This window comes from Anolis carolinensis, unplaced genomic scaffold (assembly GCF_035594765.1).
Source record: "Anolis carolinensis isolate JA03-04 unplaced genomic scaffold, rAnoCar3.1.pri scaffold_7, whole genome shotgun sequence".
Classification (NCBI taxonomy): Eukaryota; Metazoa; Chordata; class Lepidosauria; order Squamata; family Dactyloidae; genus Anolis; species Anolis carolinensis.
The window spans coordinates 10,792,925-10,813,010 of NW_026943818.1; the positions used below are offsets into that span (position 1 = coordinate 10,792,925).

Here is a 20,086-nt window from a genome sequence, read left to right on the forward strand (position 1 = left end):
TTCGTATCACAAAATCACAAGTCGAACACTTCCCAAGTGTCTAGGACTGTGTGATTATTATTATTATTATTATTATTATTATTATTATTATTATTATTATTATTATTATTATTTTATGACACAGCAAGCAAGATAGATATGCTGGATTTCGTATCACAAAATCCCAAGTCTAACACTTCCCAAGTGTCTAGGACTGTGTGATGTATTTTTGGATGATGCACACAGATCCCAGTAGGGTGGCCTTTTGCAGTTGGCAGATCGTGACTTTGTCAATGCCTATTGTTTCCAAATGCCGGCTGAGATCTTTGGGCACGGCACCCAGTGTGCCCATCACCACCGGGACCACCTGCACTGGTTTCTGCCAGAGTCTTTGCAGTTCAATCTTGAGGTCCTGATAGCGGCTGAGTTTTTCCTGTTGTTTTTCGTCAATGCGACTGTCACCTGGGATGGCAACATCAATGATCCAAACCTTTTTCTTTTCCACAACTGTGATGTCTGGTGTGTTGTGTTCCAGAACTTTGTCAGTCTGGATTCGGAAGTCCCACAGTATCTTTGCCTGTTCATTTTCCAATACTTTTGCAGGTTTGTGATCCCACCAGTTCTTTGCTGCTGGGAGGTGGGACTTGAGGCATAAGTTCCAATGAATCATTTGGGCACATATTTGTGCCTCTGTTTGTAGTCTGTCTGTGCGATTTTCTTACAGCAGCTGAGGAAATGGTTTCATCGGTTTCCTTGCAGAGTCTGCATTTTGGGTCATCAGCTGATTTTTCGATCTTGGCCTGAATTGCCTTTGTCCTGATGTCTTGCTCCTGGGCTGCAAGGATCAGGCCTTCTGTCTCCTTCTTCAGGGTCCCATTCGTGAGCCAGAGCCAGGTCTTCTCCTTATCAGCTTTTCCTTCAATTTTGTCAAGGAACTTTCCATGCAGTGTTTTATTGTGCTAGCTATCAGCTCTAGTTTGTAGTGCAGTTCTTATTATTATCATCATTATTATTTATTTTTATTTTTCTTCTTCTCCTCTTTGTTTCACTCCCTGTCTCTCTTCTCACCATTCTTTACTACTTGGTTTTTGTTCTCCCACTTTCGCTGACAACTTGGCGTCTCCGTAGCAGAGAGCGATGAGGTTTCGTGCCATGTACAGGCTGTTCCCTGCACGGCTCTTTGGCGCTTTCCTAATCCCATCGCCTAGGGAAGGCACCCCACCCTCCACCATTGCCTTCCCAGAACCAAGAAGCAGGAAAAAAAAAAGGCTGAGATGGTGCATCTCTCTGGGATCCATCTCTGTTTGCTTTGGGTCCCGACCCTGGCACAAAAAGCAAGATTTTAAACAGATGGTGCTTTGATTCTGGCATAAATGGTTGGTGCTCATCTCCATTTCCAAGCCCAAGAACCGGCGTTGTCCATAGACACCTCCAAGGTCATGTGGCCGGCATGACTGCAACGAGCACTGTTACCTTCCCGCCGGAGCAGTACCTATTGATCTACCTACATTCTGGGGGTTGGTGCTCATCTCCGTTTCCAAGCCCAAGAACCGGCGTTGTCCATAGACACCTCCAAGGTCATGTGGCCAGCATGACTGCAAGGAGCACTGTTACCTTCCTGCCGGAGCAGTACCTATTGATCTACTCACACTCTGGGGGTTGGTGCTCATCTCCATTTCCAAGTCCAAGAACCGGCGTTGTCCATAGACACCTCCAAGGTCATGTGGCCAGCATGACTGCAAGGAGCACTGTTACCTTCCCGCCGGAGCAGTACCTATTGATCTACCTACATTCTGGGGGTTGGTGCTCATCTCCATTTCCAAGCCCAAGAACCGGCGTTGTCCATAGACACCTCCAAGGTCATGTGGCCAGCATGACTGCAAGGAGCACTGTTACCTTCCTGCCGGAGCAGTACCTATTGATCTACCTACATTCTGGGGGTTGGTGCTCATCTCCATTTCCAAGCCCAAGAGCCGGCGTTGTCCATAGACACCTCCAAGGTCATGTGGCCGGCATGACTGCAAGGAGCACTGTTACCTTCCTGCCGGAGCAGTACCTATTGATCTACTCACACTCTGGGGGTTGGTGCTCATCTCCATTTCCAAGCCCAAGAACCGGCGTTGTCCATAGACACCTCCAAGGTCATGTGGCCAGCATGACTGCAAGGAGCACTGTTACCTTCCTGCCGGAGCAGTACCTATTGATCTACCTGCATTCTGGGGGTTGGTGCTCATCTCCATTTCCAAGCCCAAGAGCCGGCGTTGTCCATAGACACCTCCAAGGTCATGTGGCCGGCATGACTGCAAGGAGCACTGTTACCTTCCTGCCGGAGCAGTACCTATTGATCTACTCACACTCTGGGGGTTGGTGCTCATCTCCATTTCCAAGCCCAAGAACCGGCGTTGTCCATAGACACCTCCAAGGTCATGTGGCCAGCATGACTGCAAGGAGCACTGTTACCTTCCCGCCGAAGCAGTACCTATTGATCTACCTACATTCTGGGGGTTGGTGCTCATCTCCATTTTCAAGCCAAAGAGCTGGCGTTGTCCGTAGACACCTTCAAGGTCATGTGGCCGGCATGACTGCAGGGTATAAATAAATATAAGTAATGTGAGTCGCTGTGAGTTTTTTCGGGAATGTATGGCCATGTTTCAGTAGTATTCTCTCTCGCTAATAGCAGGAGCTTATCCTGCTCCCCAGAAAGTTCAGCAGCTCAGCGGTTTTATCCGCTGCACCACCAGGGGCTCCTTGGGGAGATAAAGCAGGATATAAATATAATAATAATAATAATAATACAGGTTGCTGTGAATTTTTCGGGAATGTATGGCCATGTTCCAGTAGTATTCTCTCTCGCTAATAGCAGGAGCTTATCCTGCTCCCCAGAAGGTTCAGCAGCTCAGCGGTTTTACCCGCTGCACCACCAGGGGCTCCTTGGGGAGATAAAGCAGGGTATAAATATAATAATAATAACAATAATAATAATAATACAGGTTGCTGTGAATTTTTCGGGAATGTATGGCCATGTTCCAGTAGTATTCTCTCTCGCTAATAGCAGGAGCTTATCCTGCTCCCCAGAAAGTTCAGCAGCTCAGTGGTTTAATCCGCTGCACCACCAGGGGCTCCTTGGGGAGATAAAGCAGGGTATAAATATAATAATAATAATAATAATACAGGTTGCTGTGAGTTTTTTCGGGAATGTATGGCCATGTTTCAGTAGTATTCTCTCTCGCTAATAGCAGGAGCTTATCCTGCTCCCCAGAAAGTTCAGCAGCTCAGCGGTTTTACCCGCTGCACCACCAGGGGCTCCTTGGGGAGACAAAGCAGGGTATAAATATAATAATAATAACAATAATAACTCCTCCCTGCCGTACCTAATGTGACCTTAAATGATGCTAATGCACTTTATCTATTTATGAATTTGTTACCCATAATGTGCACCATACACTTTGCTTATCCACTATTACAACCTCATTGTTTTTAACCTGATGTTTTAATTCTGCGTTGTGTTTTTTAACTTATTGTGTATATTTTTTATTGGTTTTTGTTTTTGTCCTGATGTTTTATATTTTATCATTGTTTGTATTTTGATTTTGCTGTAAGCCGCCCCGAGTCCCCTTTGGGGGAGATGGAGGCGGGATACAAATAAACTTATTATTATTATTATTATTATTATTATTATTATTATTATTATTATTATTATTATTATTATTATTATTATTATAGGGGCCCAGGGGGGCTCCCCCATTCAACAACTATTTGTTAAGTTGCAGTTGGTGGTCCCTGTGGTGATGGGCACACTGGGTGCCATGCCAAAAGATCTCAGCCGGCATTTGGAAACAATAGACATTGACAAAATCACCATCTGCCAACTGCAAAAGGCCACCCTACTGGGATCTGCACACATCATCAGAAAATACATCACACAGTCCTAGACACTTGGGAAGTGTTCGACTTGTGGTTTTGCGAAACGAAATCCAGCATATCTATCTTGTTTGCTGTGCCATACAACGTCGTTGTGTTGATAATAATAATAATAATAATAATAATAATAATAATAATAATAATAATAATAATACAGGTTGCTGTGAATTTTTCGGGAATGTATGGCCATGTTCCAGTAGTATTCTCTCTCGCTAATAGCAGGAGCTTATCCTGCTCCCCAGAAAGTTCAGCAGCTCAGCAGTTTAATCTGCTGCACCACCAGGGGCTCCTTGGGGAGATAAAGCAGGGTATAAATATAATAATAATAACAATAATAATAATAATAACCTGCAAAAGTATTGGAAAATGAACATGCAAAGATACTGTGGGACTTCCGAATCCAGACTGACAAAGTTCTGGAACACAACACACCAGACATCACAGTTGTGGAAAAGAACAAGGTTTGGATCATTGATGTCGCCATCCCAGGTGACAGCCTCATTGACGAAAAACAACAGGAAAAACTCAGCCGCTATCAGGACCTCAAGATTGAACTTCAAAGACTCTGGCAGAAACCAGTACAGGTGGTCCCGGTGGGGATGGGCACACTGGGTGCTGTGCCAAAAGATCTCAGCCGGCATTTGGAAACAATAGACATTGAGAAAATCACCATCTGCCAACTGCAAAAGGCCACCCTACTGGGATCTGCACACATCATCCGAAAATACATCACACAGTCCTAGACACTTGGGAAGTGTTCGACTTGTGGTTTTGCGAAACGAAATCCAGCATGTCTATCTTGTTTGCTGTGCCATACAACGTCGTTGTGTTGATAATAATAATAATACAGGTTGCTGTGAATTTTTCGGGAATGTATGGCCATGTTCCAGTAGTATTCTCTCTCGCTAATAGCAGGAGATTCGAACCGCTGACCTTTCGCTCAGAAAGTTCAGCAGCTCAGCGGTTTAATCCGCTGCAGCACCAGGGGCTCCTTGGGGAGATAAAACATGCATTTTATGAGATTCCTATTTGATGCAGTAGATTGTTTTCCCTCGTATGAATGTGGGTTTTCCAACTTATTCAACCACATCAGACAGAGCCAGAAGGAGAGCCGTGGATCTTCCTCGGAGGTCAGCGCTTGGGCACGGCTCACACACGCGGCTCCGGTTGTCCTGACTTCATCCTTATTGTTTGACACCGATTCCTGGAAGAGCCTTTCCCATTCCCGCCCCATCTCCCAACCGCTTTGCTTTCAGGCATGCTTTGTTAGCATTTTGTTTGCATGAGTCGTTGGGGTTGTCATGGCTCAGGCGTCAGTGTCTTCCCAGGGGCCGCCGGAAAACAAAGGATGGAATCTTAAGTAATATCCACCAAGGCGATATTTTAGATATTCCTAACAGCTGGTTGGACTAGATAGTCCATATGGTCTCTTCAGACTCTATTGTCATTATTATTATTATTATTATTGACACAACGACGTTGTATGACACAGCAAACAAGATAGATATGCTGGATTTCGTTTCACAAAATCACAAGTCGAACACTTCCCAAGTGTCTAGGACTGTGTGATGTATTTTCGGATGATATTATTATTATTATTATTATTATGACACAGCAAACAAGATAGATATGCTGGATTTCGTTTCACAAAATCACAAGTCGAACACTTCCCAAGTGTCTAGGACTGTGTGATGTATTTTCGGATGATATTATTATTATTATTATTATTATTATTATTATTATTATTATGACACAGCAAACAAGATAGATATGCTGGATTTCGTTTCACAAAATCACAAGTCGAACACTTCCCAAGTGTCTAGGACTGTGTGATGTATTTTCGGATGATATTATTATTATTATTATTATTATTATTATTATTATTATTATTATTATGACACAGCAAACAAGATAGATATGCTGGATTTCGTTTCACAAAATCACAAGTCGAACACTTCCCAAGTGTCTAGGACTGTGTGATGTATTTTCGGATGATATTATTATTATTATTATTATTATTATTATTATTATTATTATTATTATTATGACACAGCAAACAAGATAGATATGCTGGATTTCGTTTCACAAAATCACAAGTCGAACACTTCCCAAGTGTCTAGGACTGTGATGTATTTTCGGATGATGCTGCAGATCCCAGTCGGGTGGCCTTTTGCAGTTGGCAGATCGTAATTTTGTCAATGTCTATTGTTTCCAAATGCCGGCTGAGATCTTTTGGCACGGCACCCAGTGTGCCCATCACCACCGGGACCACCTGCACTGGTTTCTGCCAGAGTCTTTGCAGTTCAGTCTTGAGGTCCTGATAGCGGCTGAGTTTTTCCTGTTGTTTTTTGTCAATGCGACTGTCACCTGGGATGGCGACATCAATGATCCAAACCTTTTTCTTCTCCACAACTGTGATGTCTGGTGTGTTGTGTTCCAGAACTTTGTCAGTCTGGATTCGGAAGTCCCACAGTATCTTTGCGTGTTCATTTTCCAATACTTTTGCAGGTTTGTGATCTCACCAGTTCTTTGCTGCTGGGAGGTGGTACTTGAGGCATAAGTTCCAATGAATCATTTGGGCCACATAGTTGTGCCTCTGTTTGTAGTCTGTCTGTGCGATTTTCTTACAGCAGCTGAGGAGATGATCCATGGTTTCGTCGGTTTCCTTGCACAGTCTGCATTTTGGGTCATCAGCTGATTTTTCGATCTTGGCCTTAATTGCCTTTGTCCTGATGTCTTGCTCCTGGGCTGCAAGGATCAGGCCTTCTGTCTCCTTCTTCAGGGTCCCATTCGTGAGCCAGAGCCAGGTCTTCTCCTTATCAGCTTTTCCTTCAATTTTATCAAGGAACTTTCCATGCAGTGTTTTGTTGTGCCAGCTGTCAGCTCTAGTTTGTAGTTTGTATTATTATTATTATTATTATTATTATTATTATTATTATTATTATTTTATTGTATGACACATCAAATAAGATAGACATGCTGGATTTCATATCACAAAATCACAAGTCGAACACATTATTATTATTATTATTATTATTATTATTTTTATTATTATTATGGCTGGATGGCCATCTGTCAGGGATGCTTTGATTGTGCATTTCCTGCACTGCAGGGGGTTTGACTAGATGGCCCATGAGGTCTCTTCCAACTCTATCATCATCATCATCATCATCATCATCATCATCATCATCATCATCATGGTTGGCTGGCCATCTGTCAGGGATGCTTTGATTGTGCCTTACCTGCATGGCAGGGGGTTGGACTAGATGGCCCATGAGGTCTCTTCCAACTCTATCATCATCATCATCATCATCATCATGGTTGGCTGGCCATCTGTCAGGGATGCTTTGATTGTGCCTTACCTGCATGGCAGGGGGTTGGACTAGATGGCCCATGAGGTCTCTTCCAACTCTATCATCATCATCATCATCATCATCATCATCATCATCATCATGGTTGGCTGGCCATCTGTCAGGGATGCTTTGATTGTGCCTTTCCTGCATGGCAGGGGGTTGGACTAGATGGCCCATGAGGTCTCTTCCAACTATCATCATCATCATCATCATCATCATCATCATCATGGTTGGCTGGCCATCTGTCAGGGATGCTTTGATTGTGCCTTTCCTGCATGGCAGGGGGTTGGACTAGATGGCCCATGCGGTCTCTTCCAAATCTTATTATTTTATGATTTTACAATGCCACTTGGACTGCCACGGCGCAAGGCAATGTGTTCAGTGGAGTTGTCGTTTTGCGAGACTTTTCGCCTTCTTGGCAAAGATCCCTGGAGCCCCAGCAAACTACAAATCCCGAGGTGCCGTAGCTTTGAACCATAACTACAACACTGTGGAAGCATTTCAGCCTTGGTTATCAGATTGTAAAGTGTGCCGAGTGCCGTTTCCAAATCGGCGCTCTCTCCCAGTATATTTTTCCCTTTGTGTTGTGGTTTCCTTTCTTTTGCATGCGAGCCTTGGCCTTCTTCCAGGCCCAGCCTGGCTCTTTGGGAGCCAGAAGGAGGAGGAGAGAAAAGAAAGAAGGGAAGACAGACAAGAGTCCAGCTTTTTTCTTTTTGGATGCACACTCACGGCTGCACATCTGCTCTTTTTCATGGAGTTGCTATAGGAACTGTAGGGACAAAGGCGAGAGGGACGTCTCCGGGGCCTGTGCGGAAAGGGAAAGGGACGGAAGGGCGAGAGGAGGAGTTTTGCATCCTTTGCGTGGATCTCCAGCAGCCGGAGGGAGGCCGGACAAAAAGAAGTTGGGGGAGAAGGGATGGGAGGAAGTGGAGCACAGCTGGAGGCACAAGGCGGGGAGGAAGGAGCCATGGCGGCCGCTCTGGGGTCAGGGCAGAGATGGACAGCCCACTCCCGGGGCCAAGCAGGTAACTCGGGGACCCTTCCCGGCCCTCCAGATGTTCCCCAGCTTTCCTTGGATCTGTTCTCTTTTCTTGGCAGATGTTCTGCGCCTCGGCTTCCGTTTGTTTTGGAGGAAATGTTGACGGCTTCGCTCTTTGCGCAGGCCTGGCGTGCCGTGCTCGCTTTTGCGACGTTTCTAGAGTTTGGAGGAAGGAAAGAAAGAAGGGAAAGGAGGTTTGGAGATGTCTGGGATGGAATATAGTCTGCCGGCAGAGCTGTCAAAAGATGCCCAAACAAACTGCATGACATTTTAACGGAAGGATACACTACCGTGCCCACTTTTGTGACTTTTCTAGAGTTTGGAGGAAAGAAAGAAAGAAGGAAAAGGAGGTTTGGAGATGTCTGGGATGGAATATAGTCTGCCGGCAGAGCTGTCAAAAGATGCCCAAACAAACTGCATGACATTTTAACGGAAGGATACACTACCGTGCCCACTTTTGTGACTTTTCTAGAGTTTGGAGGAAGGAAAGAAAGAAGGAAAAGGAGGTTTGGAGATGTCTGGGATGGAATATAGTCTGCCGGCAGAGCTGTCAAAAGATGCCCAAACAAACTGCATGACATTTTAACGGAAGGATACACTACCGTGCCCACTTTTGTGACTTTTCTAGAGTTTGGAGGAAAGAAAGAAAGAAGGAAAAGGAGGTTTGGAGATGTCCAGGATGGAATATAGTCTGCCGGCAGAGCTGTCAAAAGATGCCCAAACAAACTGCATGACTGTGCCTACTTTTGCAACTTTTCTAGAGTTTGGAGACCTGAGTAGCAAAACATAGAGGAAGTTAGGAAGTTAGGAAAGAAGGGAAAGGAAGTCTTTCTTAGTTTGGAGATGTCCGGGATGGACGATTGTCTGCCGGCAGAGCTGTCAAAAGATACCCAAACAAACTGCATGACATTCTAATGGAGGGATACACTACCGTGCCCACTTTTGGAGACCGAAGTAGCAAGGCATGGAGGAAGTTAGGAAGTTAGGAAAGAGGAAGGAAGGAAGGAAGGAAGGAAGGAAGGAAGGAAGGAAGGGAACGGAAGTCTTTCTTAGTTTGGAGATGTCCAGGATGGAATATTGTCTGCCGGCAGAGCTTTCAAAAGATACCCAAACAAACTGCATGACTGTGCCCACTTTTGCAACTTTTCTAGAGTTTGGAGACCTGAGTAGCAAGGCATGGAGGAATTAGGAAGTTAGGAAAGAAGGAAGGAAAGAAGGAAGGAAGGAAGGAAGGAAGGAAGGAAGGAAGGAAGGAAGGAAGGAAGGGAAAGGAAGTCTTTCTCAGTTCAGAGATGTCCAGTTTGGTGATGTCCATAATGCCTGCCGGCAGAGCTGTCAAAAGATACCCAAACAAACAGCATGACATTCTAATGGAGGCATTCACTACCATGCCAGCTTTTGTGACTTTTGGAGACCTGAGGAATAGAGAGAGGAAGGAAAGAAGGAAAGAAGGAAGGAAGGAAGGAAGGAAGGAAGGAAGGAAGGAAGGAAGGAAGGAAGGAAGGGAAAGGAAGTATTTCTCAGTTTGGAGATGTCCGGGATGGACGATTGTCTGCCGACAAAGCTGTCAAAAGATACCCAAAGAAACTGCATGACATTTTAATGGAGGGATACACTACCGTGCCCACTTTTGCGACTTTTCTAGAGTTTGTAAGAAGGAAAGAAAGAAGGGAAAGGAGGTCTTTCTTAGTTTGGAGATGTCCAGGATGGACTATTGTCTGCCGGCAGAGCTGTCAAAAGATACCCAAAGAAACTGCATGACATTTTAATGGAAAGATACACTACTGTGCCCACTTTTGGAGACTCGAGTAGCAAGGCATGGAGGAAATTAGGAAGTTAGGAAAGTGGAAGGAAGGAAGGAAGGAAGGAAGGAAGGAAGGAAGGAAGGAAGGAAGGAAGGAAGGAAGGAAGGAAGGGAAAAGAGGTCTTTTTCAGTTCGAAGATGTCCAGGATGGAATATTGTCTGCTGGCAGAGCTGTCAAAAGATACCCAAAAGAGCTGCATGACATTTTAACGGAGGGATACACTACAGTGTCCGCTTTTGTGATTTTTCTAGAGTTTGGAGTCCCAGGTAGCAAGGCATGGAGGAAGGCAAGAAAGAGAGAAAGAAGGGAAAGGAGGTCTTTCTCAGTTTCGAGATGTCCAGGATGGAATATCGCCTGCAGGCAGAGTTGTCAAAAGATCACCAAACAAACTGCATGACTATGCCCACTTTTGCAACTTTTCTTGAGTTTGGAGACCTGACTAGCAAGGCATGGAGGAAGTTAGGAAGTTATGAAAGAGGAAGGAAGGAAGGGAAAAGAGGTCTTTCTCAGTTCGAAGATGTCCAGGATGGCCTATTTCCTGCCGGCAGAGCTGTCAAAAGATACCCAAAAAACTTAATGACATTCTAATAGAGGGATACACTACCGTGTCCACTTTTGCAACTTTTCTAGAGTTTGGAGACCCAAGTAGCAAGGCATGGAGGAAGTTAGGAAAGAAGGAAGGAATGGAAAAGAAGTCTTTCTCATTTTGGAGATGTCCAGTTCGGTGATGTCCATAATGCCTGCCGGCAGAGCTGTCAAAAGATACCCAAACAAACTGAATAACATTTTAATGAAGGGATACACTATTGTGCCCACTTTTGCAACTTTTCTAGAGTTTGGAGAACTGAGTAGCAAGGCATGGAGGAAGTTAGGAAGAAGGGAAGAAGGGAAGGGAAAGGAGTCTTTCTCAGTTCTGAGATGTCCAGGATGGCCTATTGCCTGCTGGCAGAGCTGTCAAAAGATACCCAAAGAAACTGCATGACAAAGAAACTGCATGATACCCAAAGAAACTGCATGATACACGACTGTGCCCACTTTTGTGACTTTTCTAGAGTTTGGAGACCTGAGTAGCAAAACTTAGAGGAAGTTAGGAAAGAAGGAAGGAAAGAAGGAAAGAAGGGAAAGGAAGTCTTTCTTAGTTTGGAGATGTCCGGGATGGAATATTGTCTGCCGGCAGAGCTGTCAAAAGATACCCAAACAAACTGCATGACTGTGCCCACTTTTGCAACTTTTCTAGAGTTTGGAGACCTGAGTAGCAAGGCATGGAGGAATTAGGAAGTTAGGAAAGAAGGAAGGAAAGAAGGAGGGGAAAAGAGGTCTTTCTCAGTTCAAAGATGTCCAGGATGGCCTATTGCCTGCCGGCAGAGCTGTCAAAAGTTACCCAAAAAACTTCATGACATTCTAATGAAGGGATACACTACTGTGCCCACTTTTGCAACTTTTCTAGAGTTTGGAGACCCGAGTAGCAAGGCATGGAGGAACTTAGGAAGGAAGGGAAGAAGGAAGGAAGGGAAAGGAGGTATTTCTCAGTTCAGAGATGCCTTGTTGGCAGAGCTGTAAAAAGATACCCAAAGAAACTGCATGAAATTTTATTGGAGGGATACACTATTGTGCCCACCTTTGCAACTTTTCTAGAGTTTGGAGACCTGAGTAGCAAGTCATGGAGGAAGTTCGAAGGAAGGAAGGAAGGAAGGAAGGAAGGAAGGAAGGAAGGAAGGAAGGAAGGAAGGAAGGAAGGAAGGAAGGGAGGTCTTTCTCAATTTGGAGATGTCCAGGATGGAATATTGCCTTCTGGCAGAGCTGTCAAAAGATACCCAAAGAAACTGCGTAACATTTTAATGGAAGGATACACTACCGTGCCTACTTTTGCAACTTTTCTAGAGTTTGGAGATCTGAGTAGCAAGGCATGGAGGACGTTAGGAAGAAGGAAGAAAGGAAGGAAGGAAGGAAGGAAGGAAGGAGGGGAAAAGAGGTCTTTCTCAGTTCAAAGATGTCCAGTTCGTGCCCATTTTTGCGACTTTTCTAGTGTTTTGAGCCCCGAGTAGCAAGGGAGGGAGGAAGGTTTCTAGCCCCAACTTCTGCCAATCTTGCAGTTTGAAAACATGCAAATGTGAGTAGATCAATAGGTACCGCTTTGGCGAGAAGGTAACGGCGCTCCATGCAGTCATGCCAATGGCCACATGACCTTGGAGGTGTCTACGGACAACGCCGGCTCTTCGGCTTAGAAATGGAGATGAGCACCACCTCCTAGAATCGGACTCAAGGGGAAATTTTTATTTTTATCTTTACACTACTGTGCCCAGTTTTCCAACTTTTCTAGAGTTTGGAGACCCGAGTAGAAAGGGATGGAGGAAGACAAGAAAGATAGAAAGAAGGGAAAGGAGGTCTTTCTCAGTTCGGAGATGTCTGGGATAGCATATTGCCTGCCGACAGAGCTGTCAAAAGATATCCAAACAAACTGCATGACATTTTAAAGGAGGGATACACTACCGTGCCCACTTTTGCAACTTTGCCTAGTTTCCAGCAGACCTCACAACCTCTGAGGATGTCTACCATAGATGTGGGCGGAACATCAGGAGAGAATGCTTCTGGAACATGGCCAGACAGCCCGGAAAACCCACAGCAAGTACAGTAGAGTCTCGCTTATCCAACGTAAATGGGCCGGCAGAACGTTGGATAAGCGAATATGTTGGATAATAAGTAGAGATGAAGAAAAAGCCTATTAAACATCAAATTAGGTTATGATTTTACAAATTAAGCACCAAAACATCATGTTATACAACAAATTTAGTAGTTCAATACGCAGGAATGTTATGTAGTAATTACTGTATTTATGAATTTAGCACCAAAATATCACGATGTATTGAAAACATTGACTACAAAAATGCGTTGGATAATCCAGAACGTTGGATAAGCGAGTGTTGGATAAGTGGGACTCTACTGTAAATCAATTTCTAGAACTGGTCGTGGAGATTTATTTGCTTTACAAAAGACCTGGTAGAGATCTGCTAAGAACCGGTAATGAGGACGTTTTGGCAGAAAAGACTCAAGACCTTGTAATACTACAATTGCCAGGATTCCATAGGAGCTGAAGTGGTGTCAAACTGCATTAATTGGACAGTGTAGATGCTCCCAAAGAGATGAGAGCAGAAGGCTGACAGATGCCGGAAGGAAGAAGTTCTGCAATGGATGGGTTCTTTCTTTCTTTCTTTCTTTCTTTCTTTCTTTCTTTCTTTCTTTCTTTCTTTCTTTCTTTCTTTCTTTCTTTCTTTCTTTCTTTCTTTCTTTCTTTCCTTCCTTCCTTCCTTCCTTCCTTCCTTCCTTCTTTCCAGCCGAGGCTCAAGGCAGCTGTTCGGTTCCCCTCCCTCTTTTCGACTTGCAATGTTTGACTCCATCCAATGGCTGCAACATGATTTTTAATGTACATTTGGCCAGCTGTTTGCAATTACAAATGGGAGACGCCCCGGCCCCCGGGCCAGGAGAACATTAACGCTTTCGTGCTTTTCCATGTTTGAGAATTGGATCTGGTTAGGTGATAAATAATAATAATAATAATAATCTGTAAATAATCTGCAGAATATGTAAAGCAAAGTGAAGAACCTGCTTTGATTGAAGTCAAAAATCAGAAACTCCTCAAAGCACAGCAGACAAAAAAAGCAGTACAAGAAAACCGCACTACAAACTAGAGCTGACAGCTAGCACAACAAAACATTGCATGGAAAGTTCCTGGACAAAATTGAAGGAAAAGCTGACAAGGAGAAGGCCTGGCTCTGGCTCACGAATGGGACCCTGAAGAAGGAGACAGAAGGCCTGATCCTTGCAGCCCAGGAGCAAGACATCAGGACAAAGGCCATTCAGGCCAAGATTGAAAAATCAGCTGATGACCCAAAATGCAGACTCTGCAAGGAAACCAACGAAACCATTGATCATATCCTCAGCTGCTGTAAGAAAATTGCACAGACAGACTACAAACAGAGGCACAACCATGTGGCCCAAATGATCCATTGGAACTTATGCATCAAGTACCACCTCCCAGCAGCAAAGAACTGGTGGGATCACAAACCAGCAAAGGTCGTGGAAAATGAACACGCAAAGATACTGTGGGACTTCCGAATCCAGACTGACAAAGTTCTGGAACACAACACACCAGACATCACAGTTGTGGAAAAGAAAAAGGTTTGGGTCATTGATGTCGCCATCCCAGGTGACAGTCGCATTGACGAAAAACAACAGGAAAAACTCAGCCGCTATCAGGACCTCAAGATTGAACTCCAAAGACTCTGGCAGAAACCAGTGCAGGTGGTCCCAGTGGTGATGGGCACATTGGGTGCCGTGCCAAAAGACCTCAGCCGGCATTTGGAAACAATAGACATTGACATAATTACGATCTGCCAACTGCAAAAGGCCACCCGACTGGGATCTGCACGCATCATCCGAAAATACATCACACAGTCCTAGACACTTGGGAAGTGTTCGACTTGTGATTTTGTGAAACGAAATCCAGCATATCTATCTTGTTTGCTGTGTCATAATAATAATAATAATAATAATAATAATAATAATAATAATAATAATAATAATATCATCCGAAAATACATCACACAGTCCTAGACACTTGGGAAGTGTTCGACTTGTGATTTTGTGAAACGAAATCCAGCATATCTATCTTGTTTGCTGTGTCATAATATAATAATAGTAATAATAATAATAATAATCACACAATACTAAACACTTGGGAAGTGTTCGACTTGTGATTTTGTGATACGAAATCCAGCATATCTATCTTGTTTGCTGTGTCATAATAAAATAATAATAATAATAATAATTATTATTATTATTATTATTATTATTATTATTATTATTATTGTCGAAGGCTTTCATGGCCGGATTCACTGGCTTGCTGCGAGTTTTCAGGGCTGTCTGGCCATGTTCCAGAAGCATTCTCTCCTGACGTTTCACCCACATCTATGGCAGGCATCCTCAGAAGTTGTGAGGTCTGTTGGAAAACTATGCAAGTGGGGTTTATATATCTCCAGGTTGGGAGAAAGAACTCTTGTCTGTTGGAGGTAAGTGTGAATGTTGCATTTAGCCACTTTGATTAGCATTGAATAGCCTTGCAGCTTCAAAGCCTGGCTGCTTCCTGCCTTTGTTGGGAGGTGTTAGCTGGCCCTGATTGTTTCCTGTCTGGAATTCCCTTGGTTTTATTGTCCTGATGTTGGAGTTTTTAAAAAATACTGATAGCCATATTTGGTTCATTTCCTTGGTTTCCTCCTTTCTGTTGACATTGTCCACATGCTTGTGGAATTCAACAAAGGATTGGGTTGTTGTGTGTTTTCCGGGCTGTCTGGCTATGTTCCAGAAGCATTCTCTACTGATGTCTCACCCACATCTGTGGCAGCCATCCTCAGAGGTTGTGAGGTATATACACTTACATATTTACATCGCCACCACAAATGTATATACAGTAGAGTCTCACTTATCCAAGCTAAACGGGCCGGCAGAAGCTTGGATAAGTGAATATGTTGGATAATAAGGGTTAAGGAAAAGCCTATTAAACATCAAATTAGGTTATGATTTTACAAATTAAGCACCAAAACATTATGTTATACAACAAATTTGACAGCAAAAGTAGTTCAATACGCAGTAATTCTATGTAGTAATTACTGTATTTACGAATTTAGCACCAAAATATCACGATGTATTGAAAACATTGACTACAAAAATGGCTTGGATAATCCAGAAGCTTGGATAAGCGAGTGTTGGATAAGTGAGACTCTACTGTATTTACATATTTAATAATATATTTAATAATATAATTTAATAATAACTTACATATTTACATTGCCACCACATAGGTATATATGTGCCCACTTTTGGCATCCTCGCCAACAATTGTTTTGAATAATTTTTTGTTTATATTTGTTTTTTTTTTATTGGTGTTAAATAAATACCATTTCCATATCAACTTGTAATAATTTTCTTTAACCCATATCGATAAATTTTTCAAATGTAACTGTCACTAAAATAAGCTGCATTCATTCTATCAAGCAGAGTTTCGTATCGAGGTGCTGGCACCAAAAAGGCCCCGTCTTGCATTCTCCACAAACTCTTTGCCATGACTACTGGATGTTCCAGGCCTGGGCAAACTTGGCTGTTAGGAATTGTGGGAGTTGAAGTCCAAAACACCTGGAGGGCCCAAGTGTGCACATGTCTGGGATTGAATGACCACTATTTCCCACCTCAAGGCATAGACACATAGCTTGGTTTCCCAGCAACACGCCACCATTTATTTTTATTTTTCTCAGAAATGTGAATGGCAGTGACGGACAACCCGGCTAAAGTGGGAAACGCCAAGGATGCTGTGCTTGCCAATCCTTCTTCTGGCTGGACTCTCCCGTTCTTCTGGCTCTGAAGTCAACCCAGGTAGGACGTTGCCTTCAGTTGTCTTTCGAGGCATTCCCATCACATCATGATATTTTACTCTCCTCGGTTTAGAGATGAAGCCGGATCCTTCTGTATGAGGGTTGAATGAAAAGTAATGCCTCCACCTTCGTAACTCTTAAAGTGCAAAGTATGGAACCCTGTGGAGATGGGGAAGCCTTTGCATTGAACGGTTGTGTTGTTAAAGTGCGAAGTATGGAACCCTGCGCAGACGGAGAAGCCTTAGCATTGAACGGTTGTGTTGTTAAAGTGTGAAGTATGGAACCCTGCGCAGACGGGGAAGCCTTAGCATTGAACGGTTGTGTTGTTAAAGTGCAAAGTATGGAACCCTGCACAGACGGGGAAGCCTTAGTATTGAACGGTTGTGTTGTTAAAGTGCAAAGTATGGAACCCTGCACAGACAGGGAAGCCTTAGCATTGAACGGTTGTGTTGTTAAAGTGCAAAGTATGGAACCCTGCACAGACGGGGAAGCCTTAGCATTGAACGGTTGTGTTGTTAAAGTGCAAAGTATGGAACCCTGCACAGACAGGGAAGCCTTAGCATTGAACGGTTGTGTTGTTAAAGTGCAAAGTATGGAACCCTGCACAGACAGGGAAGCCTTAGCATTGAACGGTTGTGTTGTTAAAGTGCAAAGTATGGAACCCTGCACAGACAGGGAAGCCTTAGCATTGAACGGTTGTGTTGTTAAAGTGCAAAGTATGGAACCCTGCACAGACAGGGAAGCCTTAGCATTGAACGGTTGTGTTGTTAAAGTGCAAAGTATGGAACCCTGCACAGACAGGGAAGCCTTAGCATTGAACGGTTGTGTTGTTAAAGTGCAAAGTATGGAACCCTGCACAGACGGTTGGTCAATGCGACTTAAGCAACATGCAGTCAATGAATTCTTGACAGCAGGAGGTGTCACCCCAAAGGAGATTCATCAGAGAATGCACACTGTTTATGACGATTGTGTTGATGTGAGTCCTGTGCGTCGTTGGGCGAGTAAGTTTAAAGATGTCGAGGTGGGAACATCTGACTTGCATGACAAACAAAGACTTGGACGTCCTGTGACAGCAACCACCAAATTTCACAAGCAAAAGGTTGACAGATTGATTCAGGACGATCGTCGTATCACTAAGAGAAATTTCAAGCATCATTGGCGTTTCACAAGAACGTGTGGGTCACATTATTGCTTTGCTTGGCCATCAGATGTTGAGAGAACTGTGAGACGCCGGTCGCAGAAACAGAGTGTCGACTTCTTCTGTGACGGCTTCAGAAAACTAGTTCACGTTGGCAGAAATGTATCCAATTGTCTGGTGATGATGTGGAAAAGTGAATAGTGGTAGTTCAAGAGCACATTCTCAGGATTATTTCTGCATTTGATTTATTAAAATATTCCCATCCAAACCCAAGTAACGAAGGTGGAGGCATTACTTTTCATTCAACCCTCGTATTATCCGACCTTTGTCTTGACGTTCTTGTGACACTTGTTCCTCCCTCTTCCTCAGCAATATGCCGTTATCCTTTGGGGATGCATGAAGGGACCATCCGGGACGAGGATATCACTGCTTCCAGCCAGTGGTACGATTCTACGGGGCCTCAATATGCACGGTGAGCAATGGGTGGGGAGGACCTTGACCCAAAGGTGGAGGGTCAGTTCTGTTTCCTGGGACATGTTTCCTCAATCTCTTTCTCTGGCAGGCTGCTGCGAGAGGAAGGCGACGGGGCCTGGTGTCCGGCGGGTCTCCTGCAGCCGGAAGACGTCCAGTTCCTCCAGGTTGATCTCCACAAACTGCACTTCATCACACTGGTGGGCACCCAAGGGCGGCACGCCAGGGCCACCGGCAAGGAGTTTGCCCGCGCCTATCGCATCGACTACAGCCGCAACGGGGAGCGCTGGCTCTCTTGGAAGGACCGGCAGAACAGGCAGGTGGGTGAGAGGCCCTTTGCCAACACGTTGATGGCTCGATGCTTCTAGGAAGCTTCATCTAGACCAAGGGTCCCCAAACTAAGGCCCGTGGGCCAGATGCGGCCCTCCAAGGTCATTGACCTGGCCCCTGTCCTAAACTTTAGACTTAGGGTTGACCTAAGTCTTCCTGGTCTTTGAAGGTCTCTTTGTTTAGCTACGGCCTTATGAGACCATCTAGATGGCTTTTGGAGGACAATTTCCTTATCTATGGTCTTCTGATGGCTTTATGAGATCATCTAGATGGTCTTTGAGGGTCCCTTTCCTTAGCTATGGTCTTATGAAACCATCTAGATGGTCTTTGGAGGTCTCTTTGCTTAGCTACGGCCTTATAAGACCATCTAGATGGCTTTTGGAGGACAATTTCCTTATCTATGGTCTTCTGATGGCTTTATGAGATCATCTAGATGGTCTTTGAGGGTCCCTTTCCTTAGCTATGGTCTTATGAAACCATCTAGATGGTCTTTGGAGGTCTCTTTGCTTAGCTACGGCCTTATAAGACCATCTAGATGGCTTTTGGAGGACAATTTCCTTACCAATGGTTTTGTGAGGTTGTCTAGATAGCCTTTGGGGGCCCCATTCCTTACCTATGGTCTTATGAAACCATCTAGATGGTCTTTGGAGGTCTCTTTGCTTACCTATGGTCTTATGAAATCATCTAGATGGTCTTTGGAGGTCTCTTTGCTTACCTATGGTCTTACGAGATCATCTAGATCAGAGGTCCCCAAACTAAGGCCCGTAGACTGGATGTGGCCCCCCAAGGTCATTGACCTGGCCTCTGTCCTAAACTTTAGGCTTAGGGTTGACCTAAGTCTGAAATGACTTGAAGACACACAACAACAACAATCCAAATTTTGGACTATTTCATCATAGTCCGGCTCCCCAACAGTCTGAGGGACTGTGAATCGGCCCCTCACTTAAAAAGTTTGAGGACCCCTGATCTAGACAGAGGATAAGCGGCAAAAGAGCAACCCTTGAGCTATTATATTCCCAAATCTTTGCCCATCATACTCCAACCCATTGGTCATCATACTCCAACCCATTGCCCATCATACTCCAACCCATTGGTCATTATACTCCAATTTATTGGCCATCAGCTGTTGTACTCCAACCCATTGGCCATCATACTCCAACCCATTGGTCATCATACTCCAACCCATTGGCCATCATACTCCAACCCATTGGTCATCATACTCCAACCCATTGCCCATCATACTCCAACCCATTGGTCATCATACTCCAACCCATTGCCCATCATACTCCAACCCATTGGTCATCATACTCCAACCCATTGGTCATTATACTCCAATTTATTAGCCATCAGCTGTTGTACTCCAACCCATTGGCCATCATACTCCAACCCATTGCCCATCATACTCCAACCCATTGGTCATCATACTGCAACCCATTGGCCATCATACTCCAACCCATTGGCCATCGTACTCCAACCCATTGGTCATCGTACTCCAACCCATTGACTCTAACCATTTGACCATTGGACTCCAAACTCTTGGTCATTGGACTCCAACCCTTTCACCACCATACTACAACCATTTGGCCATTGTACTCTAGCCCATTGGCCATCATACTCCAACCCATTGG

General features: G+C 44.3%; 1 protein-coding gene across 1 annotated transcript in view; it reads left to right on the forward strand.

The window, feature by feature from the left end:
* The first annotated feature begins 7,947 nt into the window (after window positions 1-7,947).
* The window catches only part of LOC100552233 (discoidin domain-containing receptor 2), a 31,004-nt gene continuing 18,865 nt past the window's right edge, over window positions 7,948-20,086 (forward strand). Inside the window, exons 1-4 of the mRNA XM_062959528.1 lie at window positions 7,948-8,278; window positions 16,403-16,520; window positions 18,027-18,129; window positions 18,220-18,448. Coding sequence (XP_062815598.1) covers window positions 16,454-16,520; window positions 18,027-18,129; window positions 18,220-18,448 — 399 coding nt within the window. The 5' untranslated portion in view covers window positions 7,948-8,278; window positions 16,403-16,453. The remainder of the gene's footprint in view (window positions 8,279-16,402; window positions 16,521-18,026; window positions 18,130-18,219; window positions 18,449-20,086) is intronic.